This window comes from Thunnus thynnus, chromosome 15, assembly GCF_963924715.1.
Source record: "Thunnus thynnus chromosome 15, fThuThy2.1, whole genome shotgun sequence".
NCBI lineage: Eukaryota > Metazoa > Chordata > Actinopteri > Scombriformes > Scombridae > Thunnus > Thunnus thynnus.
The window spans coordinates 7,788,724-7,813,172 of NC_089531.1; the positions used below are offsets into that span (position 1 = coordinate 7,788,724).

General features: G+C 39.6%; 3 protein-coding genes across 4 annotated transcripts; 2 read left to right on the plus strand and 1 right to left on the minus strand.

Moving 5' to 3' along the window:
- The first annotated feature begins 424 nt into the window (after window positions 1–424).
- Window positions 425–2,977, plus strand: LOC137198115 (galactose-specific lectin nattectin-like). The gene is made up of 7 exons (XM_067611774.1): window positions 425–463; window positions 594–677; window positions 1,170–1,214; window positions 1,494–1,663; window positions 1,795–1,923; window positions 2,111–2,222; window positions 2,350–2,977. The coding sequence occupies exons 2-7, from the start codon at window positions 626–628 to the stop codon at window positions 2,418–2,420; spliced, it is 579 nt and encodes a 192-aa protein (XP_067467875.1). The 5' UTR covers window positions 425–463; window positions 594–625; the 3' UTR covers window positions 2,421–2,977.
- Window positions 2,978–4,466: 1,489 nt separating this feature from the next.
- zgc:91910 (Zinc finger protein 706-like) lies at window positions 4,467–9,985 on the plus strand. The gene is made up of 4 exons (XM_067612188.1): window positions 4,467–4,569; window positions 6,940–7,090; window positions 8,052–8,170; window positions 8,378–9,985. Exons 2-3 carry the CDS (start codon window positions 6,956–6,958, stop codon window positions 8,145–8,147), a joined length of 231 nt encoding a protein of 76 aa, XP_067468289.1. The 5' UTR covers window positions 4,467–4,569; window positions 6,940–6,955; the 3' UTR covers window positions 8,148–8,170; window positions 8,378–9,985.
- A 756-nt stretch (window positions 9,986–10,741) lies between these two features.
- On the minus strand, window positions 10,742–24,005 carry bmp8a (bone morphogenetic protein 8a). Of its 2 annotated transcripts, XM_067612211.1 has the most exons (8): window positions 23,932–24,005; window positions 21,076–21,530; window positions 14,928–15,120; window positions 13,833–13,981; window positions 13,505–13,684; window positions 13,011–13,090; window positions 12,014–12,124; window positions 10,742–11,671 (listed from the first exon to the last, which is right to left on the minus strand). In XM_067612211.1, the coding sequence occupies exons 1-8, from the start codon at window positions 23,988–23,990 to the stop codon at window positions 11,522–11,524; spliced, it is 1,377 nt and encodes a 458-aa protein (XP_067468312.1). In that variant the 5' UTR covers window positions 23,991–24,005; the 3' UTR covers window positions 10,742–11,521. The 2 variants fall into 2 exon arrangements, with proteins under 2 accessions (XP_067468312.1, XP_067468311.1); XM_067612210.1 differs by lacking the exon at window positions 23,932–24,005 and having other exon boundaries at window positions 21,076–22,997.
- Window positions 24,006–24,449: the final 444 nt, after the last annotated feature.

Consider the following 24,449-nt stretch of genomic DNA (forward strand, 5'->3'; position numbering starts at 1 on the left):
CATGTCTGTCAAGGTGTCAGACAGCAGGTCAGAGGAAGGTCTCTTCAAAGGAAAGGAAAGTCAAAGCTCTGAAGCTTCTAGACTGACATGGGAATTTAAATATGCAGTGGTGCACCGCCACAACTATCTTTGTGCACTGTTTTGAGTCACCAGATTGGTGAAACTCATCAGCTGCCGAACAATTACTGGCATTTGGTCAGGGGTTAATTTCCCACATTTGTGTACTTCTGAGAAAGATAAACCAGTGACAAACAAAGTTGTTTTTGTGAAGAGCGTCCTTGTGCGCTTGCCGAAACCCAGTTTTAGTGATTCGTGTCATCAATAAACAACCTGGACTGTCCTTTAAAGTTAATCAGTTATTTTAATTTCAAGAGTATTTCCTTGTTGTTTTCTTTATATAAATGCTGTTTATTCCACAGTTTTGCAGAACACTCAGTAGAGAGATTAAACTTTGCTGAAGCAGGTGAGATTAACAGGTTATATGCAGCTTTTCATTAGATGTTCTATTATGTCTTCATATTAAGTCTGTGAGGAGCCTATTGTGAGTCATTTCTGTCATTAATGTTTCTCTTCTGTTATTTTCTGATTATTAGATTTGCAGAAGTCCGACTCATCACTGTAAACAATGAGGATCGTTTTTCTTCTCCTTGCTGCCTTCGCTCTGAGAGTCACAACAGGTGAGACTCATCAATACACTGAACACCAAACTATTAATGGATTGTCACACTGTTTATAGTACAAAGACCAAAATTAAATAATTAGAGGTCATGTTTCACCCTTTCATTCTGGCTATCATCACAAAATACACTGATGGAACAAAACATTGAGTATTTTTTTCTATTAACCCAGGGAGACATTGATGTATCTTGTCACCTACTGGTCAATGTTTATGGGGCACAATGTGTTTAATGATAATGCTGATTGTGTTATTTGTGTTTTGTTGTATAGATGCTCTATATAATACATAAAATCATTTTTATTTTATCAAATGTCACATTGTGGTAATGTTGTGATCCAGGTAAGCAGAAAATGGATGTATGGTTCTCCATCTGTGAGACAAAAGATTAAAATGTGACTTTATCTTATGTTCTTCTGCAAAAGCATAACAGTAAACTACAATAAAAAAATACGAGGTTGTTAACTACTAGTTTATTCTTATTCCTCCACAGCGTCAATTGAGACAAACCTTACCGTACAGCCGAACAAGACTTTAGGTAAGAGAGAATATCTAACAGCAAAGAAAGCCTCAGACTTCTTCTTGTCTTCTCTTTACTTGTTTTGACTCAGCTTTCAAATTTGAAACCATGAAAAACTGTGATGTTGTGTCTGTTTGTTTGTTTGATTGTACTAAATGCTGCTGAAGGGCCACTGAGCAAAGATGCATGAACTCTATTAATAATATGTCCAAAATGCATTGATATTTAAAATAATTATAGTAAAATGAAACAGGGAATTATTTTAGAATGAAGTTAATTAATCGGTTTGTTTTTCAGAGACCTGGATGGCAGAAAGAATTGCCATGCCGCTGCGTGTGACGGAGACAGGAAGCACGATGTCGGGTGGCATTAAGCAAAGTGGGGACAGTTGTTTGCCTGGCTGGTACGCATATGGATCCAGATGCTTCAAGTTCTTCTCCACACCAAAGACCTGGATTGATGCAGAGGTAGATCCTGACACAGCAGCATGAACCTATAAAGGGGTTGTTATGTACTTTACTTGAACCTAAATACTCACTTTAATGGGAGTGAAGCATTCACAAAGTCATAGAGCATTGACACATCTCCTCTTTTACAGAATTATTGTTTGTATTTTGGTGCCAACCTCGCGTCCATCCACAACCCAGGGGAATATGAATTCATCACGGAACTTGCATCAACGAACCCTTACCCCAGCTTCTGGATTGGTGGCTCAGATGCTGTTAAGGTAACGTGCAAAGATTAGTTCACAGAGATTTATCCAGTTTAGAGAACATCTGTCAACCACATCTGTATTTCAAAAAGATTCCTGCAAAAAAATGTTTTAGTTTTTAAATAGTTTCAATCTTTAAGATTTTTGACACATACAGTTTTACACCATAATCTACATTTATGTAATTCTTTTCTCTTAACAGTCCTTAAAGTGGTTATGGAGTGACGGATCCATCGTTTACTACAATAACTGGGCCAGCGGTGAGCCGAATGAGTCGAAAGGGCTGGAAAACTGCATTGAAATGTTCTCCAAAGGTACAGTATCTATATTGTCTTTTTTGAATAACTTGATCACAACTTGGCAGATTAACCACAAAAACGTAAAGCTATGTCTAAAATACAAATTGGAAAAATTGCATTTTCTCTCTTGTTTCCTTCTTAGGGTGGAATGATCGGAGTTGTGAAGTCAGTTCTCCCTTCATCTGTGGAACAAGACCAGATAGACCAATTTAACCAACTGGAATCAAAGTGTGTTGGGTGTGTTGTTTTCTACAGGCAGCACAGGACTGCAAGTTTATAACCTTTATAGATCATATGAAACCCAACCAGAACCAACCGTAACATTTCTGTAATCAGCTTTTCCTCTAATGTCAAGACAGTCTGCTTTATGACCATTAACAGGTTTTTTTGTCTTGTAGCAGTTATGTTCTGTCAACGTTTCCTTTGGTCTTAATGCAACATTTTGGATGTGATTGAAGAGAGGTGGGAGGAGGTGCAGGCAAGACTTGAGTGCAAACTTACACATATTAGTTTGAATATTACAGGGAAATCCGATGAAGACTAGATGGTTTGTAGGAGTTTGTCATCTTCCAGCTGGACCGTTTGGCACCCGAACCTCTTTTTTAAAGCCTTCGTGCTGCGGCTCACCACAATAATGCTCTGTGGTGTTTGCATAGAGACTTAGAGGCAGCGTATGCAGCAGGTGACTCACATGTTAAAAATTTCTGACTCAAGTGGGACTTAAAAATCAACCTGAAGGAGGGTTTTGTTTGGTTCTTTGGAATGACAAACATAGAGGAAGTGGTACATTTGTAAAAATCAAATTAAATCAAAAGTAAAACACTCATCTCTTCAGTTCTATTTCATGTTTGCATCTTTATGATATTTTGCTACAATCCTATCAACCTCAAGTTTGACATTGATTTTAATAAAATGTATGATGTATTTACTGTTTGTCAGAGAACTGGCAATGAAATTAATAAACTAAAAGTCACAGCTATACAATGGTTTATTTGTGTATGTGAAGTGTTTGCCTCAGTTTTGAAATTTGGTTGTGATTCCAGTTTCAGAATAAATAATTTATGTTTTATAACTTGCTAATCGTTAGACACTATCTGAACATATACTGTAATATTGTGTCAAATAGCCAGCAAAGTTATTTCATCATTTATATTTCCCGTCATATTCATTGACTCGTCAAACTATCATTCATGTGAATATGTATGACTGCCCTGAAGCAGCTAATCAATCAGTTTTAATAACAAACCAGTAAAAACACTCCCAGATTTCCCAGCACAGGCTGTTATTGCTGGATCTTGAACGCTGTGTCCTTCGTGCTGCTGCGGCTGACAATGTGGATTCTCATTAACACAAATGTTTATAATCGTGATAATTGTGCCTCTGTTTCCTTAAGCGATTAACGTCAGCCTGTAAGATTGATTTGACCGCTGACTAAGTGACAGTCCAGCGATCAGAGTGATTTATTTCAAGTTTCAAGTTTATTTATTTGTATAACACTTTTCAAACAATGGTTGGAACTCAAGATGCTGCACACATGAAAAAACACATTACAATTAGAGATTAAAGTTAGAGATTAAAAATTTAAGATTGAAATTAGGACGTTAAAGTGCACTTGTACAATAATCATAAATAAATAATTGCTGAAGAGGGAGTTAGTTGGTTTTAACTTGGCTTTTAAAAGTGCTAACTAGGTTGCTTCTTTATTCTCTGCTGGTAAAATTTTCCTTTTGGATTTCCTTTCTGGTAAAACTGCGAGAGGCCCAGTTATACCTCCCTAATGTACCTGTATGAAAATAGATTTATGTATCAGAACTTTGTTTTTCTTCTTTCCTCTCCCATTAATCATCTCACGACCCCTCAGATTTATCTGGTGACCCTTTGGAGGGGCCCGACCCCTAGGTTGTCAACCACTGGACTAAGCAGCTACAACAGTAACATGCTGCTCTAACACTGATGCTTCAGTATTAATAATCTAACGATGTCATATATAATAATATATCAGTCAGAGGGACCAAACCACTACTTTTACTGCAATACTTTAACTACATTTTGCTGCTTATACTTATGTACTTTTACTTTAATAGTATTTTTTATGCAGGACTTTTACTTGTAATGGAGCATTTTTACATTGTTGTATCGATACTTTTACTTAAGTAACGTATCTGAGTACTTCTTCCACCACTGCAATACTCCAAGTTTTCCCACGGGGATGATCCATGGATCCTCCAGACCAGCTGGGGTCGCTGTTCACGTCACTGTCAGCTGTTTAACTGGATGCGACGGTTAAAAACCTTCTCTGAAGTTTCCTCTGGCATTCAGAAAGAGAGCGACAAAAGAGCGAAGAGAGAGACAAACCTCGAAGGTAAATGCGCCTCAAAACGACAGGAGTTATTCTTATTTAACAGTTACAACATATTAGGGAGTTGTCTAACAGTTTGTTGTATTGGAAACTGGCTTTTTATACTCTAACAACATTGTTTTGTGTAGTAATTTGGGGTCACATGTAATCTTGGCTAAACTGTTAGCAAGGCGGCGCCGGTTGACCAAAGGCCCGTTTGGTTTGGCCGGTGTTGAGTTTTCATTAAACTGGTCGTTTTAAGCAAATTCTGTCTAACAAGTACAAATCTGTGGCTATAGCTCAGCATGAGTAACCAGTTAAGAAGCAACCGTTAATAATTATGTCTTTCTATCAGGTCCACCTAGCTAGCTAAAGCTAATGCAGTCTAATATAACAGCTTTGCTATAGATGCTAACTTACCTCAGAAGAGTGTAATGCTCAGTTTTTGTTGAAACTGTTTTGGAGAGGTGTTGATGCAACTTAATGGTTATTTTGGTGGCTGTAGTTTGTTGTGCTGTTGTAGATGTCATTATACTGAGAGGTGGTTTTTGTCAGTCCTCACTTGTACAACTGGGGAGGACAAAATAACAGAAACACCTCTCTTTATAGTGGAATACAACAGCATGAGAGCTGAAACTGTTGAAGTCAAAGTAGGTTATTTGATCAGTTGATGATTAAAGGACGGGTTCACAATTTTTCACGCGTCTTAAAACAGCAGTCAGGTGTCCATATGAACAGTGAAAGAGGTTTTCCTCGCTGTAATCTTTCCTCCTGTTCATACTGGCTGTTAAAAGATCCCCTTCAAATGTGCTTTCAATGTAAATGATGGGGGGCCAAAATCCACAGTGTGTCCACACAGTCATTTGGTGCCAAAATTTATTTAAAAGTTTATCTGAAGCTTTTATGAGGCTTCAGCAGTCTGAGGTAGCCATATCAAGTGGATATCTGCCATATTTACAGTCTTTTTAGCATCAAATTCCCTCTTTGTGTTTCCTCAGACCGTGTTTCCCTGTTGAGCTGCGATGGAACTTTTGCACTAAAAAGACTGTACTGTTGAAAGATATCTATTGATTTGACTCATTTGGACGGCTGAAGCTTCATATTAACTTCAGATAAACTTTTAAATATATTTTTGCACAGATTACTATTTTTTTTAAGACAGACTTGAAAAATTGTGAACCCGTCCTTTTAGTCTGCATCTATTTTGATTGTTAGTCATTTTTAAGTTAAAATGTTATGCTTTTTAGTTGTGGATTGAAAAGCAGAAACAGGATCAACTCTTTTTCTCTATCTTACGTGATGGTAAACTGATTAGCTTGCTTTCGGACTGTGGTTCAGACAAAACAAGTGATAAGACGACTTCATCTTGGGTTTTAGGAAGTTGTGACTGTAAAACTTCATTATTTCCTGATGTTTTATTGACAGTTTTGTTGCAGCCCTAAACAGCATCATAAAGTACAGCCTCCCATGACCATCGAGTTGAATCAGCACCTCTCTAAAGCAATTTCAACAACAGCTGAAAATGATCCTCTAATGACAGTTTTATTTATCACAGTGCTGTTAGCTTTGTGTCTAATAAAGTGGAAACTGAGTGTGTATTAATGGAATAAGCCTACTTCTTATGATATTAGACAAGATATCATCTGGTGTTTTGATTGTCTTTGCCAAGTGTTAATGGCCGTGTTACAGTTAAGTGATTCAAGCTGCTCTAGTGTAATTAACAGTGAGTGTGTGTGTACAGCACCCAAAAATCAACATTACATGGCCCTTAAGTATTTGGATATTTGATTGTTGAACATCTCTGTCCAAAACCATCAGCAATAATCTGATGATGTAACAGCTCCCACTCTCCTGGGAAAGCTTTACACCCAATTTTGTAACCTGACTGCAGGGGTTTTCTCACATTCAGCCACAAGACCGTTAGTGAGGTCCAACACTGATGTTGACTGGTTTGCTGTCAGAGATTAATTCATCCCAGATGTGTTGGATGGGGTTGAGGTCAGGGCTCCGTGCAGGCCAGTCAAGTTCTTCCTCACCAAACTGGAGAAATCTTTTCTTGATGAATCTCTCTGTGTACAAGGGCCTTCCGTAAACTCATAGAAGCACGCTGTTGTCTAATATATCATTGTATGTTGTACCATTAAGATGAGAAAAGAGGCTTAGCCCAAACCATGAAAAACAGCCAGACTATTTTGGCAATATAGTGTATCAATATCATTGTGTTGAGGCATTGGTTCTATATAATTCTCACTAAAGTGGCATGTTAATATCGTCACACCTGCTCATCACATCCTAATGTTCCTGCAGCTGTTGATTTATCTCTTTGTGTGAGGAAACGATACCTGTGGTAGCAAAGGTGGATAATCTTTTTGTTATAATATATCATCCTTGCAGGTCGAAGCTGAGGGCCATGGCTCGTGGGCAGCAGAAGATTCAGTCCCAGCAAAAGAACGCCAAGAAGGCAGCAGAGAAGAAGAAATCTCATGGTGCTGACCAGAAGACTGCAGCTAAGGCCGCTCTGGTCCACACCTGTCCTGTCTGCCGGGTAAGTACGTCCCAGCAGTGCAGCATTGAAGATGTGAATGGTTCAGCACACTTCAACAGAAGTGCTTGTTTGATTGTCCAACACTGTCTGAAACCCATCCACACACGTCTAATGTTGGTTATGAGGGTTATGAGGTTATGAATGTTCTGAAACTGACAATCACTTCATGCATGGATTTTGTTAGTTGTGCTGAGGTGAAAGAGTAAGCAGGGTTGAACAACTACATCTGTCATGTTTCATGTATACAGTAGGGCTGCAACTAACTTGATTAATCTGTCGATTACTCTCTCGATCAATCGATTAGTTGTTCAGTCCATAAAATGTTGATCACTGCTTCCCAGAGCCCAAGATGACGTCTTCAAATGTTGACCAACAGTCCACAACCCAAAGATTTTCAGTTTACTGTCATAGAAAGCTAAAGAAACCAGAAAATATTCACATTTGAGAAGCTGGAACCAGAGAATTTGGACTGTTTTTGGGTTTTTTTCTTAAAAAATGACTTAAAGCAATTAATCGATTACCAAAATAGTTGGCAACTAATCAATTAATTAACTAATCGTTGCAGCTCTACAATAGAGTGCTACGCTATGAAGGCTATTTTAATGATTATCGCCTCTTGTCCCTCTTATGACGGCTGGCTTTTCACTCTGCTTTTGAGTATGGCTGTTCAGAACAGGTTTAATGACTTTTGGACAACACACTACAGTTTAGTTAGTTTTAAACCTACCTGGACCTCTTCATCCACCTGAATACTGACGGGAATTTTGACAATCAGTTTGAGATCTGCTAAAATTGGACACATTTTTAGTCACTGGTTACATGTTTTAACACGGCTGATGTTTGAAATGATGTTGGAAGCAATGTTTGTTTCAAACACCAGTTTATACTTCAAGTAGAATGTTGTTTGTTACCTTAAGATACAAACACTTGACACCTTTTTATTCTCATTTTTCATGTTCAGACACAGATGCCTGACCCAAAGACATTCAAGCAGCACTTTGAGAGCAAACACCCCAAGTCCCCCATGCCTCCTGAGCTGGCAGACGTTCAGGCATAAAGGGCAGCTGACTGGACCAACTGGTAAGACCGATTGTACTCTCTCAGAGTTTCTGAATTCTGCTTCCTTGTAGATTTGATGTCACTAAAATAATATCAGCAACAACTGCTTATAAACCAGACAAGACGGACTACATTTTTTAGTTAAATTAGTCACTCAATTAGTCACTGTTATCATTTTCAAACTGTAACCATAATACTAAAAAAACAACAAACAACTGTTGATTACAGATACACAATGACCACGGATTAAACGTTGAATCGCGGCGCCGGAAGGATGTTGATGACGAACACTGGGACCTGTCAGTATTCACGGACAACGGGTCGGGATGGAGGGCGGGAGGGTCTGGATGTGTGTATATGCTGTGTACGTACGTGTGTTTGTGTAAGAGAAAACAATAACGACGGGGCAGAGGTACACCAGCACCCCATTTTTTATATTTATTGTGTACAACTACCTTGCTATTCCAGAGGGAGGGATCACAGAAAGCAGAACCAGCAAGATTGCCTGCTAACACTGAATAAAATTATCTCGTGACCAATGACAAGGAGTCAATAAGTCTGAAAAAGCTACCGTATCAAGTTGAACAGTGTGTCATCACAGAGGAATCAATGGCACATTCAAAACCCCCCACTAAAGATTTCAACAACCACAATGCAAATGGCACTGCTGTTAAAACTTTGTAACTCCGATCACTTTAATTTCCTTTCACTTGAGTAGAGAGTACTTAACACAACGCTGCCACAGCCGCTCTTACCTGAGTGGCAGATAAGCAGCGGTCAGCTCTGCCATCACGTTAAAAAGTAACCCATGGCCTCTTTAAAAATGACTAAAATCCCATTTTATAGAACTCCTCCTCTGTGCTGCTGCTCTCTTGGTGTCCACACTCAGTTACACCTTACAACAGTACCTCACGTTAGATCACACAGCAAGTCTTGTATGTTGTTTTTCATTTTTAATGTCCTTCTTGGGCAAGCTTCCCGAAATTATCTTGGCAATAACATCAACTTTGTCCCACTTTATTTGAAGGTGCAATATGTAAGAATTTTAGTTTAAAACATTCAAAAATAATCTAAAATTATCAACAGAATGTGAAGAAATAATAAAATGAGACTTTCCCCGACTTTCTCGGTCGCCTTTAACAGCCTGTGGATTGATTTCTATGTGAAGGACTCGGGATGGTTTTGCCAAAAAGATGTGAAGTTTATGTGCGCTCCCGTGTGCCTTGCCTCTCTCCCGTCCCCCAACAGTGCAACAGGGTACAACACTAGCTAACGTTAGCTTAGAAGTAGAGCCCGCTAACGTCCAACCCCCGAGCTGGCTTTCCTCTTATTGGACAGGTCAGCTAACATTACTGCAAAGCATGTGAAACATATTGTGATTTTAGCTGGCTAATGTTAGCGTTAGCTTACTCGCACTGACGGAGTGCGAGCATGTGCGCGAGTGCTAGCAACAGGATGCGGACTGCAGTTCACCTAACGGCCACCGGTGTCATTAATGAGAAGGAATTTCTTACATATTGCACCTTTTAAACCAGGACAAGATTTGTTTGAAACCTCCCAGCACTAACTTTATTTTATTAAACTCCTTTAACAAACATATACAGCTTTGTGCTCATTGAACCTTTCAGCTGTAGTTCGAATGTTTGAAGGAAGCGTAAGTGGCCCCGAGGACTGAGAATTACAGAGTTTAGATCAGTAACTGCTAAAATGATTCATCCCTGTTCTCTTTGGTTCTTCATATACTCACTAGCAGGCAAAAAAACCTTACTAATTTGCTTTCACTGTACTTTTTGTTTTTTACCCTTTTCAATAAATTGAACAATGTATTTAATGTGACCGGTCTTCTCTGCTGACTTTGTGTACATGACGAGATGAAATATGTGATGTCCTCATGGGCTCGGTTACTAAAAACATGACGGCGTACCATGCAGGTGTGGTATTGGTTGATGTCGTCAGTGTTATATGGGACACTCGCATCATCATCATCATCAGACAGTTAAAATACCTTTCTTCATCTTCAGTACTCAAGAATCTTGTGTTTGTCAGTAAGCTGCATCGCCATGTTCACCATCCTGACCATCAGTGATGCTTTATTTTAGATTGATTGCAAGTAAATTATTGTCATTACTGATTAATCTGCCAATTATTTTCTTAATCATTTCGTCTATAAAATGTCAGAAAAAATGACCATCAAATATCTTGTGTTAAACCAACTGTTCAGAACATATAAATGTTAATTTTACTATCACATAAAAGCAGGAAATCCTCACAATTAAGAAGTCATAATTTGAGAATGTTTGGAACAAGCTAAAACCTTGAATTGTTTATTAAAATATTAGTTTTAGCTAGAAAAGAAACAAATCAGGCTGCATCTTTTTCCTCCTTTCAGCTTTCTTGTTTCACTTGTAAATTGTGCCCACAAACACCAGAATAACACTGAAAAATAATTCAACATTCATTCAGTTTTAAACTAGTGAGATATGATTTATTTAGCTGGAGAGAAAAAAAACAACTGACTGAAAATGTAAAAAATAGATTTGTATCATTTACACTGACTTCTTTAAATCCTTCCCATATTATGACTGTAAGTCATGAGAGTGTGAATATTTTTTATTAATTCAATAACATTTGACATTGTCTTTACACATAGACTTTTGTGTTGCAATAATAGTAGTGCTCTAAATTCATTACTTACAAAACAGGCATCACTAATGGCATGTTCTGCCATCCAATATCATTTGCCATTTAAAGGTTTAAACCTGTCTATGAAGACTCAGTCTGGAATTATTATTAAAATCTTAAGTCCATGTGGTTTTTCCACTATTAGACAGGTGTGAAAAGACCCCAACTTTCCTAATTTGAGGAACATTTTAAGTGAAATATAATTTGTGCTCTTGAAAAGTTGGAAAATAAGTACTATACATAAAAAAAAAGTGGGGAAAACTTGTTCTTATAACTTATACTGTTAGCATATATGAAGCTGATGGATGTTTTAACATATGAGAATATTTTACATATTTGTTGTTGTGCAGAAAAACCTTCAGCCATTGAGTGTGTAAGCAATGTGAACATGTATCACTGGAAACACCAACAAATATCCACCCAGAAAATGCTGTAATTTGGGGGGGGGGAGTGTCAAATCCTCTGGGTCAAAGTGCTGATATGGATTCTGTCAACTTGGACTATATGAATTTGGAAAATTAATTAAATACAATTAAGTTGCTGATTCTAAATCGGCAAATTAAATTTCCTTTATCAACCAGCATGTTTGCTGGTGTTAACATTTTCTGCAGAGTCCACGTCTAGAAAAAAAAAAATCATTCATGTGAATTCTTTGGTCTCGTATCAGCGTCCAGGGTACTGAGAGGACCCTCATAGACACCCGCAGGTCTTCACCACCATGTTACGATGCTTTTTGAGGATGACGTTGTTGTTGTCGTCGTAGAAGAGGACAGAGATGGGGCTGAGCTTGGTGGGGGCGCAACATGCCTTAGGAACTTCATCTGGCTTCAGGAGGTGGACCTGACACAGCACAACAGAAAGACACATATGGTTAATATTTGCATTTTAGATTCTTAACTAAACTTAACTGAGCACAGCAGTAGACCAAGCTTATATTTCTACATGTTAAGCATTTCAAGTAAACAGCAGCAACAGGTACTAAATATCAGAACTGAAAACATGCATCAAATATTACCGTCCCTGAAATTATGTGATGATGTATGAAAGACGTTTTAAGCAAAGATACAGTATAACCAACCACTACACACAAAGCACTGTAGCCCACATAAAAACCAGGTGTACTTGTATGAATCTTCTATCTACTTTGATTGTGTCAGATGTCTGTGTCACCACAGTACTGACCACTTGTTGGATGAGCGCGTGGTTGGTGGCGTTCATGCAGGAACCCAGAGGATAGAAACACTCTCCATCACAGTAGTACGCTGAATATCCTGCTGGGGCCAAAACCCAGTCCTGATCAGGAGAGAAGAGATACAGTTTATGATCAAAGGGCAACAGGTGGGGAAATCGTTATAAGTACCTATCTGATCTTACAACGTCATAATCACATATAGAATCAATATTACAACTACTACCAGTAACATGTGGTCTACAATGCTGTATTATTACTAGTTTCATTTTAACCTTGGAGTGAACTTTTATATCAACAAAGACATTTTGAGAACATCGATACCACTCTTTCGTTTTTATGGTAAACATAAGGCAGCCGGTTAGCTTAGCTTAGCATAAAGACTGGAAATAGATGGAAACAGTTAGCCTGGCTCTGTTGTTTGTTGTCCAGCTGGTTACCAGCTGCACCTAGCCAAGATATTGTCTTGTATACAACGCCCCCCTGAAACCACAATTTGTTATTTTTACAGTATAAACAAATGAGATATAACATTAATAATTAGAGGTGGTGTTAGTGGGATTTTATTACATTCAGATTGAGCCAGGCCAACTGTTTCCTCTGTTTCAACTGGCTGTTGGCTGCAGCTTCATATTTATATACATGAGAGTGGTAAAATTCACAAGAAAGCAAATAAGTTTATTTCCCAAAATGTAAATCTGTTCCTTAAAATTTGTTCCTGTCTGCCTGAAGAGCTTCTTAATAATTAGAGCACAGATTTAACAAGCTGTGTCTGAAATCACTCCCTATGTATTATATAGTGCACTATATTTACCCTCTGCCATTATGTCTGAGGTCAGTGTGTACATTTATCTACTATATAACGCCACAGCAGCACTTTCTGACCCAAACAGCTGATCTGCGGCGTAATACAGTGAGTGGCATGCGTAGGAATACAGAAGTTCTACGGTTGAGAAAATGTAGGACAGTACAGTTAAATTGAGAGCTGACCTTCCATCCCAGGTCACTGAAGCTGACGTAGAGTTCATGTTTTTTACACGGCTGACCTCCGCTGTTAGCAGGACTCCGATCTGAACAGAGGAGAAAAAACATTGATTGAGATCAAAGTGACTGATGAATAATTTGATGTTTTCTATGGAGAATCTACATATCTAAATATTCATTTTCTAAACAAGTGATGGAAGTGAGAATAATTTGCAGGACAAATTCTATATCGTAAGGATTAAAGGAGGATTACTGGATTAAAAATTAGTTGTGAATATCCACATATTAAAATTCCAGTGTAATTTCTTAATTTCAGTCATTTCTCCATACTGTAGATTTTAAAATATGAACTTTTCTTGAGGACATTTAATAAACAGAATCTTAAAAATTTACCGGATAATTTAATCTTAAAGTCTAAAACCCTAACATGTGAGTGTGTTGAAGTAACATTAAAGAATTAAACTTGTAATCCCACTGAGTGTGGGCGCCTGGAACTTAACTATGGATGCTGGGCACTGGGAGGTCATATTTGAGTTTCTTCTTGCGGGGGTGTGGCTTGACAGCACGCGGCGGCCGACACGGGATCTGGCTCTCCCTGAAGAAGGTCACCATGAAGGGCTGTTTGGAGCGAGGACCCCTGCGACCCACCAACCCGATCCAGCCTGCAGACAGGGAGCGGTCTGGAAGAGAAAAACCAAAATGTCATGTGTTAACTTTATACCATTAAATAAAATAAACCATTTCAGACAAACCCAGTAAGTACATTAAACCATTTAAACAAGGATTATGATGGTTCTGTGGTGTTGTGTAGCCCAGCGCTGCACTCACCCTCCTCAGTCTCCACGTAGAGACGTATGCCCATGTTGCTGCGAGGATGCAGGAGCCAGTGGTTGGAGGCCGAGGTGACGTCGAAGGCCAGCCAGCCCTCCTGTCCTGCAGGCACAGACTGCATGTCCAGCAGCACCAGCTCTGGCTCTCTGAGAGGGAAAAGACACACATAATACTTATATAATAATTACATTGCTGATGCAAATAATACATAATAAAACACTTTGTATTTTTATCCAGAAAAGGACCAGAACATCAAAGTCATGAATGCACAAAAGATTTAAACTGGAATGTGTTTTTTCAGATTTGGCCAATCAATAAAATTATAACACAGTAATAGTTTGACATTTTGGGAAAAGTGCTTATTTGTTTTCTTGCCAAAGTTAAATGAGAGGATTGATGCTACTGTCATATGTCAAATATGAAGCTGGAGGCAGGAGACTGTTGGTGTAGCTTAGCATAAAAATAAGAAGCAGGGTGAAACAGCCAGCCTGATTCTGTCTTAAGATAAAATCCATCTACCAGCATCTCTAAAGCTCACTGATTAACATGTTATATCCTGTTTGTTTAGTCTTGTTTTTATCTGTACAAAACCTGGAATGTAAAAATGACTAGTTGTGTTTTTACGGGGGCTCGTGTGCCAACTATTTCTTGGCTGGGAGCAGTGACTTCCTTAATTACAGTAGAGAACTTACAGTTGCTGGTAAATGGATTGTTGTTGCCTTTAGACAGAGGCAGGATGTTTCCGGGCTAAGCTAACAGTTTCTTTACTCCAGATTTATATTTAACTAAGACTTTAAAGTCTCCGTATGGAAGAAAAAATGAGAAAATGAGAGTTTTGCTTGTCCAACATTTCTGTAGATTTTTTTGTGAGTTACAGTTTCTGATCTCTAGAATTTGTAGTCAAAGGGCAGGTTTAGTTAAAGGTGGCATCATGAAATGAGAATCAAGAGTGCTACAGCAGAAAACTAGTGGGAAACAAATAAGTTCATCAGGCAAAGTTCAGGCACAGACAACAACAAAAAAAAATAGTGTCAGAGGAAACAAAACTACAAATAAGAAAACATTTTTTGATGTGAAAAAAAGAAAGATAACCTGTGCCTGTTGTCTCGTTGGATCTCGTAGACGGAGATGTGCAGCGTGCGATTGGCCCTCTGGCCCATCGTCAGGGTCTTATAGATACGAAACTCTGCTGCTGTCACCGTCTCACCCTGAGGGAGGGGAGTCAGGTCGAAACGAAACTCCTTCCAGTACGGACGAGGCTGCAGGAGGTCACGCTCTTGCTCCACTGCAGTAAGGGAAACACAGAGAGACATGTTTCTATATTAGAGAAGCATTTTAGGTATCCACAAACACCTTACAGCTCTGTTAGAAAACTATGATAAAGACATGGTTAGGGTTCAGTTAAAGGAAAGGACTCTCAAATCCACATTAATGTTTTTCAAATCTCTGAGAGCCCAATGATTGGCATGAAGTTTTACATACTGATGTTTTGTTTTTGGTGTAAACTAGGAGGTAACTTGAACAAGAAGACTAAACATCTCATGAAATGCATGAATACTCATTGATACTCTGAATCTCACCTTTACAGTGAAATAATTTATTTACATGATGCTCTCAACCAGAACAAATAAGAGAAATAACAAAAGCAAGAAACTGCAAAGAGTTCAGATGGACGATACTCACCATCAACATTACGTAAAAAATATATTCATATGAAGTTTAGAAATGACAGCCAGAGTAAAAAGATCTATTTTACAGGTCTTGAAGAATCTTAAAAAGGCCTTAAAGGTATTAAAAAGTCTTTAATTTAATTCACAAAACTCTTGAATATTAACTTTTGCCTGGCGAAGCCAAGAACGTTGTTTCTGATTGCTGGCTGTCAGGTGATGTTATACATCTATAAACTACAAGTTTATAAACTTCAATGAATTTAAATAAATGCATAATTTTTCATTAGTTTTCAGATGCTTCTCTGGCTGTATGTGGCATTAAATTAATTAATTATATTAAATTATATACTGCTGAGAAAGTTTAGAAAGAATATGATATATTAGAAAAAAAATCTTGGCCACATCATCCGAAATGGTTTGCCGTCATACTTTCATATTTACAAAAAGGGTATTAAAAAGTCTTAAATCTAACTTGGTGAACCTGCAGAAACCCTGATAATAAATTTAAAATCATAAATAAAAAAGTAAAAGATCAGCTGTGGAGTTTCGTTGGAAAGTCTCGAGAAGCGTGTGAGAGGAATCACTTGGGAAGAGTTTTAGTTTGAAGCAGATGTAAAAGAAGAAAATGTTTTTTGATCCAACAGTGAAAATAGAGCAAGAAAAAAATGAGGAAGTGGAACGGACGTAGGAAGGTGTGGAGGCGATGAGACCGCTGGGAGATGATGAGTGATGGGAGAAGCATTCAGTTCTTTGCTTAAAACTGCAATAACTGATTTTTTTTATACCACTTGGGGGCAGCAGAAACAAGGTGTGAACACAACATCATCATTCATTTTGAGTCATGTATTTGTCCAGTGAATTTTAGTCCAATATTCAGTCTCTTTTAGCTCTCACTACCAGCGATGCCTCTCACATTATGCAGTCTTTAAATGGATTGTAGCTGCTTTAAGTAAATGAAGCAGCAACAATATATAAATACTTAATTACAAGTCTGTCATTCACAGTTTTACTGAAGTAAAAGTAAGACACTACTGGAAAATGTACTTAAAGTATAATCTTATTGTTGTAGTTGAAGGAAATCTTCAAAAGATCCCCTCCAGACATTTAAAGTATATAAAAGTCCTCTACCAGGAGTTATGATATGAGTTTTCCACAATTAAGTTGAATTACTAGTTAAAAAGTTCCTAAAATTAGACTCCTTTTCCCTCATTAAAATAAATATCCTTAATCTAAGAATTTGCAAATATCTTTCATTTTAAAAGTTTAACTATTACTAGTATACTATATACTTCATCATATTTATAGGAACACGTCTTAAACTCAGATTTAAAGAGAAACTTTCAGCAGATGAAAGTGAAAACAGCCTTCTGGTGTCAAACTGCACATTCGTCATTCTGCACAGTGAAGCTCAAACATCCAGCTGAAGTCGCAGTACGACACACGTTTTTGAGCGGAAGGGAACTTTAACATTGTACTTTAGAAGCTCGTCTCGTGTTACGTGTAAAATCTGCTTCAGCAAAGCAACGATAATAACACAGTGAAAAGCACAATAGTTGCATGAAATGGAAATAATCAAGTCACGTACGAGTACTTGAATAAATGCACTAGTGAAATATATATCAATCATAAACTCAGCACAGTTTTTAAATAGTAGCTACAATGTTTGTATATTCTCACAGAAGATGAAACAAATGACTTAATGTCCCGAAACCCGCAGAGTGGAAAACAAGATCTACTACTGTTAGAGTGATGACTTTCTCATAGCAAATATAAAAAAAAAATATAGTTTTTTCTGCCTAAAATGTGTCAGTTGTAAGATTTATTCACTCCGAAAGATTTATGAGGCGTTAATGCTCTTATTCACCGACATCCTGCGTCACACTCACGCTCCACTGAACAGGATGAAGGTGAAGTGCCTTGCTAAAGGGCACCTGGACAGCAACTGTTGACAAAGTGGAGAACATGTCATGTTCCAGCTCCCCCACTGCCAAATGTTCTCAGCTTCATTATAACTGAAGCAAAAACAAAAAATAATATACAAACTGACAGAAAACAGGACCGAAAACACGTTTGGTGTGGACGCACTGTTAAAGATCAACATTTAAATGAAGCAGGAGAACACACACACACCCTCCTACAATACATCCAGACATGAAATACCAGCACAATATGTGTGTGTGTGTGTGTGTGTCCTTGTGAAACCCCACAGGGAGGTGAAACAGCTCTGGTCACTGGGGTTTAGTGCACGCCAAACACACGCACACACACACACACATATACAGAAAATGCATGGTAAATAGAGATACTGAGGACAGGACACCCCTGATGGGTTGGGCACGCTCATATCAGCACACACACATACACAATGCAGTAATTAGAGACACTTAGTGCCCTGAACCGCAGCAGCTGCTCAGCGCACACACCACTAATTGCAGCCCTGCCTGGTATTTTTAGAGTCGCTCCCTCCACAGCAGTATTTTCATCTCGCTTCGGACCGTTGGCTTTTTTCCTCAGTGTGTGTGTCAGTGTGGCCTTTAATTCTAACCAGCTGTGTCTTCCCATTACATATGCGTAGGAACACACACCCATGCCTGTTTGATTTCAACTTACATGAACTACACACACACTGATTTAATTAGACGTCGAAATAGAAACTAAATATACCGTGTTGTTCATCAGGTGATGCTCTCAAACGCAGAGAGTCAAAAAATATGTTGAAAGTATGCATGCAAGTCATATGCAAATACACAGTTAGCCACTAGTTATTACCTTCTTCTCGACTTATTATATCTTCCAGCTTCGTGTGAAGTGGTATTTTTTTACGTGACATGTGCTTCGAGTAGATCTGATGAGGTTTAAAGTGTTTCACCGCAAAATAAGAGATTTGCCTTCGGAGAGGCAGAGCTTCTGCTTGCACCGTGGGTCAATATTAAAGACGTGAGTCACTTTTTGAGTCACCTTTGTTTACAAAATAGAGGTGGTATGGATGATAAACTGCTGTGTTTTTGCAGCGTTGACTGAAAAATTTCAGGGTTGCACTTTCTTCTCCTAAACAGAGCAAAACAGGCGAAAAGGAAACCTGTCATTATTTCACGGGTTTATAAAAGACCCTGAGCAGAGAGAGAGAGAGAGCGAGCGAGAGAGAGAGAGCGAGCGAGAGAGAGAGAGAGAAAGAGAGAGAGAGAGAGAGAGGGGGGACTGCGTTTCCCACGGTAAACTAGGCGCAGATCACCATCCACCATTCCTGAGGAGCTGGAGGAAGGAAGCTATTGAGAGGAGGATGTTTAATTCTTATGCTGTGACAGATAGGCATCAGTCAGGCTACTATGTGCTTCTGATGGGAGCACATAAAAACACTCACAAGGGGTCTCGGAGATAGCTTCAAACGGTGTTTTTTTTACATAATTTGCGCTGCAACAAACAAGTATTTTCATTATCAAATAATTTTCTTGATCAATAGATAAATTACTTGGCCTGAAAATAGTGAAAAATGCTCATCACAAGCTCCCAAAGCCTCAGGAGATTTCCTCAAACGGCTTGTTTTGTCAGATGAACCCAAAGATATTTGGTTTATTATCATGTATAATGAAGAAAAGTGGAAAATTGTCTAATTACAGAAGCTGGGACTGAAGATTTTTGGCATTTTTTCGCTTTAAAAAACGATTCTAGGGATTAATTGATAAACAGAACTGCCAACTAACTTGCTGTCAATTCACTAATCATTTCTTTTCAATCAATTCACTAATTATTGAATAATAATTTCAGCTCTATTTATGATATATTACTGATTCTCTGCTTGAACGTATTATCAGTTATATCCAGTTATTTATAGAAAAGAAAATAATCCACTAAATATGGAGAATTTCATCACATAAAGAATCACTTACATCCTGTTGACAAGCATTAATAATAATTTTTATGCACAAAATGCGGCTCAAAGTGTCGTTTATGTTGTAATTATGTTCCAGAGTAAACTTGTTTCTCTGCATCAGATCCAGTAAACAACCAGAAAACTTGACACAGTGAAACACAGATGAGAAGATCTAATCTGTGCTGTGAGGGTCTATTAATCAGATTTTGTGTCTCATACTACGTCAAGGGTTTTTTTTTATTATCATCAATCCCGGCCCTTTATCAAACGCAGCAGCACAGATGTTCTGAGAGCTGAAACTCTTTCAGGACGCTCAGCCCAGTTTGTCTGTGGCAGCAGTGGACCGAGACTGCTGGATTTAGGAATGCTGGGTTTGAAATGGAAACCTACAAATATAGTTCAGCCATGCTGACGTTGGTTTTAATCCTCTCCGAGGGGTAAATGTTTGTGGAAATTTGCGCAGCAGAGAAACTGAAAGGGTAGCATCAACATGGCACTTGTCACTGTCAGTGTCATCAGGTTCAGTCGCAGTATAATTTCATCCCCTCCGAGTTTATTTTTTCAAACCGCAGAGTAAAAAAACTGCTCTGTCATTCAAAACTTATGACAAAATGTTCTCTATTTAAAGTTAAAGGGATAGTTTGACATTTTGGGAAATACACTAATAAGGCTTTCTTGCCTGCTCTCACATCTGTCTGTTAAATGTAAATTAAGCAGCAGCTCGATATCTTAGAATAAAGACTAGAAACAGGAGCGTGACTTTGTCAAAAGTTAATAAAATCAGTCTACCAGCACCTCTAGAGCTCACAAGATAAAACATGTAACATCTTGTTTGTTTAATCTGTTGAGAGGTTTATGTGTAGGACTATTTTTTGACCGAGTGCAGTGATTTTGAGTCCTGCCATCACTGTGAGCCAATTTTGTTTTCCTAGGATGGTGAAGTCATGACCCGCCCTACTCTGCCACTGATTGGCTTACCTTGATATTCTTACCATAACCATAACCAATCTCACTCCTTATGCCTAAACTTAACCAACTCAACCAAGGAAGGCAACGAGTACTAGCCAATCAGAGACAAGAGTAGGGCGGGTCATGACTTCGCCATTCTAGGAAAAAAAAAATATTGCTAACCCTCAGGCTGCAAGGCTTGCTGCTGTTTATTTCCCCGCTGTGTTTACCATAAATCACCTTCTAGTTTACAGTGTGTTGGCTTTTCTCTGGTTTTTCCACTGATGCATTCCTCCTCCCGATGCTCTTTCTTTAACTAACGATTATTTAGATTATCCAGATGATTAATCCGATGATTATTTTCACGATTAACCGATTAATTGCTTTGTCTATAAAATGTCAAAAAATGGTTTCTTAAAGTCAAAGGTGACGTTTTTAGATGTCTTGTTTTGACCAACACGCCAAAACCCAAAGATATACAGTTTACAATCACAGCTGAAATAGAAAAGCACTAAAATGTCACTTTGAGAAGCTGAAACTGGCACATTTTGGGCATTTTTGCTTCGAAAAAATTACTAAACGATTAGTCAATCATCAAAACAGTTGACAATTAATTTTCTGTCCATGAACTATTTGATTAATCAACTAATCGTTACAGCTGACTACCTGCTGTTTCTCATCCAGACACCGGAAACGTTCGGTTACATACCAGGGATCAACTTTTATTGTTTTCCTGAGCAGGTGTACTCACCCAGGTTGACGAAGCTCATCACCGTGTCGGCCTCGCTGACCACCGTCCCCAGCGGCGGTGTGTGCGTGCTGAGAGTTGGCAGGGCTGCGTGGTTGACCTGAGCCAACCTCTCGGCCCCTCCGAGCTTCACTATGCCTTGTCCGTTCCCAATAATTTCATTCCCTTCATCCTCCCCGTCAGCCGACATGGCGTGGTACAGGTCCAGCATGAACAGCGGTGCTGAGGAGGGAGGTCGGAGCGGCGGGTGGGGTCTGGGTCGACCCGGCAGACCCAAGATGGACAAGATCTCCTTCTGCATCTCCTTCTTCTCGCGGCCACTGAGCTTGCGGAAGCTGGAGTGGACCACGGCCTCGGCCTGCTGGCACCACAGGGAGAGGGAGAGCAGGAGCAGCAGGGACAAGAGGAGCAGAGTCCTGGGGTGGAGGAGAGACCGGTGGGGTCCGGAGGTGGATCTGCTTTGCCGCTGGAGGAGGCTGCTGCTGCTGCTGCTGCTCGTGTGCTGCTGTTGCGTCTTCCTGCAGAGGCAGGAGAGGCTGTGGGAGACATTTGAATCCATGGTTGTGGTTTCCCTCATGTGCTGGTTAACTTCTTCTCTTTTGGCAAATAAAACGTTTTACTCACAATTAACTAGCTGCACAAGTTTCTTCAGGTTATCTTCCCTCCAGTGTTTTTCAGACCCCCACAGTGTCTGTGGTGACTCTGTGAAACTGTCACCACAGCACACAAATACAGCGTTGATATATGCTCGTTTTGTTTAGAGGAGAGCTGGCCCTGGAGGAGACGTGTTTACCGCCTTAAACTGCCTGTTTATCTCTCCCTCCCCCCTTTGCCTTCCTCTCTCCCTCTTCTACCTTCTCTAATCATGAAGAAGAAGAAGAAAAAAAAACCTCCTCACCCTCTGATCCACCTCGCCCTCACCTCTCAGTCGTGCAGCAGAAGGAACAGAGATAATGAGAGTGAGGGCATAATTACAATGCCCCTACGGAAGATTGGTCCTCACTTTGAAGTCGTAAACTCGGGAGGATGGAAAGCAATTTCAGTGATGAGCAGGTGCCGCAGAGATTGGGAGTGAAATTTGAGAGCTGTGTCATCAAGTTTTTCGCTGCCAGTCTTCTTTGACCTCACAAAGGAAAAAAAAACAGAAGTTCACACCTGCAGTGAGTCAATCCTCAAGGAGATACCTCATGAGAATCGTCTGCTGTGGAGCAATCACTGCTGGAAGCCTTTATCCTGTCATCCTTGAGTAGTTATTCATCCATTCAAGACCGTTCCCCACCCACACATCTCTGGGGTCTTTCCTAATCCAATTTATAAAAACGATAACTCCAGGAAATTGTTTCCTGATTGTAGTCCTCGGGAATGACGAGACGTTTTCTTCTACAGTCCTCGACTCTGTGGCAGCTCTTGTACACACACACACACACACACACGCTCACTGCCTGTGTGTTAGCTGTGCAGTGGTGTGAGTGTGTCCCGTGTATGAAGCTTGGAGTGTGCAACAGTTGTTCATAACCAGGAGGGAGTTTCCCTCCCAGCCTCCGCCTCTCCTCTTCTTTCAAGTCTTTAAACTTCTCTCCCCTGCTTACATCTCATCACCCCTCCCAGTGGTCTCTTTGGGAGACCTCATCTCTCTCTCTCTCCCTCTTACCTCCACCCATCTATCTTTTCATCCTCTCATGACTGCTTCCTTTCATAGCTCAATGCTGAGTCTCAGGTGGTTTGGCGGGAAGGACATCAAGTGGCCGCATGCCCTGTGTAAATGCGAAATTTCTCTACTCATAAGTAGTCTCAAAGCCAAAAGTGGAGAAATTTCACTACAAATGTCACGTTGTACGGAGCCCCAAAACTGTCAAAAAGGACGTCAGATGAGAAATTTAACTGAACACATCAAAGCTTTTTCCTTTTACCTCAAGTCAGTTGGTTTGTTTTTCATTTACTACCAATTAGTTCATAAAATAAATAATTTTTTTAAAAAACTTTTCACTCACTTATTTAATTTTTTTAACTCTTTCTTGTGATTTTGGGTTTATTTTTGGCACAATCGACACTGAGAGGATCGTGTGGCTAGCTAGCTTACTTGAAACCTAGTACTAGCTTTTTCAGCTAGCTATCTAGCTGAAGTCAACTTTATTAATAAAACTACAGATTTGAACCTGCAGTGCGGATCGTTTGTCTCCCTCTTCTGGCAGTGAGAGTAATTACGTGAGCGGGTCCCATTACTGGCGACGTGATGCGGTCGGGGCGCACTGAGGACAGTCCACCCTGGTTGACAGTCGCAAACCAGTAATTGCTGGTTGACGTAAAATGCATCACTACCGGTTTGCCACAGCGGGAAAGTCGCCACAGACACCAGATTTAAAAACTCCCGATACTGCGAAATACAGAGATTTATGGCGATGATGGACTTAATCAGCATTGTGTGAACTCGTCTGACAAGGGCTTAAATGTAATGGACGTTCATTTCTATGTTAAAGTCTCCACACTCCAGATTTAACATCACGTAGCTGTGGTATGGAGCTGAAACAAAATGCAAAACACCAAATTGTAACTCCAAATTAAGTCCGCCTCAAGCTAATATTAAACACTTCTGGCAAACTTTGAACACTTCTACTCTGAAGTGGCAGATTTTGTGTTATGAAGTGTAACACCATTTCCCGTTGAGCCATTCATTACTTCCCCGAGCCTGCCCTGAAGCAGGCCTAATGCAAACACACTCGGCGCGTGTGTGTGTGTGTGTGTGTGTGTGTGTGTTTAAACCAAAGGGATAGAGGGAAGAAATGACTCAAATATAGTAGTGAAGTTCAGCCCTGTGCCAGCCCGTGTTTGTGTACTCTTTTCTTCAAAGCGGCCTGGTACTTGTGGTCACTTTGAAAGGCATGAATAACACTGACCAAACCAAAATGACCGCGGTTCATTTTGTCCTGGCCGAAAGGGCGAGTCCCAAATGCCAGGAATTAACGCTCTACCCATTTTGTTTTTTTTTTTTCTTTTCTCTGCACATCTGCAACTTTAGGAGGTTTTGTCTGGAGAGATAATGGAGAGAGGAGGTGAAAGAAGAGACAGGGCGTGAGCGAAGGAGTGTGAACAAGCGTGACAAAAAAAAAAAAAAGAGGAGGGAATGAAAGGGAGCTGAGTGCCCTCGAAACCATATAAACCCAGCATAAATGAAAAATGACATTCCTGAGAGACAGAAGTGGTGGAACAGAGCAAGGACTGTCATCAGGGAGAAGGATGACAGATGGACTGCAGGGAGGACGGGCGTAGATGGATTGAGAGAGGACAGAAAATGAGAGGAGTGTGTGTACACACAGCTGCAGAGGGTGGACTCAGACCTCATCATCTCCGGTGGAACCACCAAATAAACAGGACAAAGT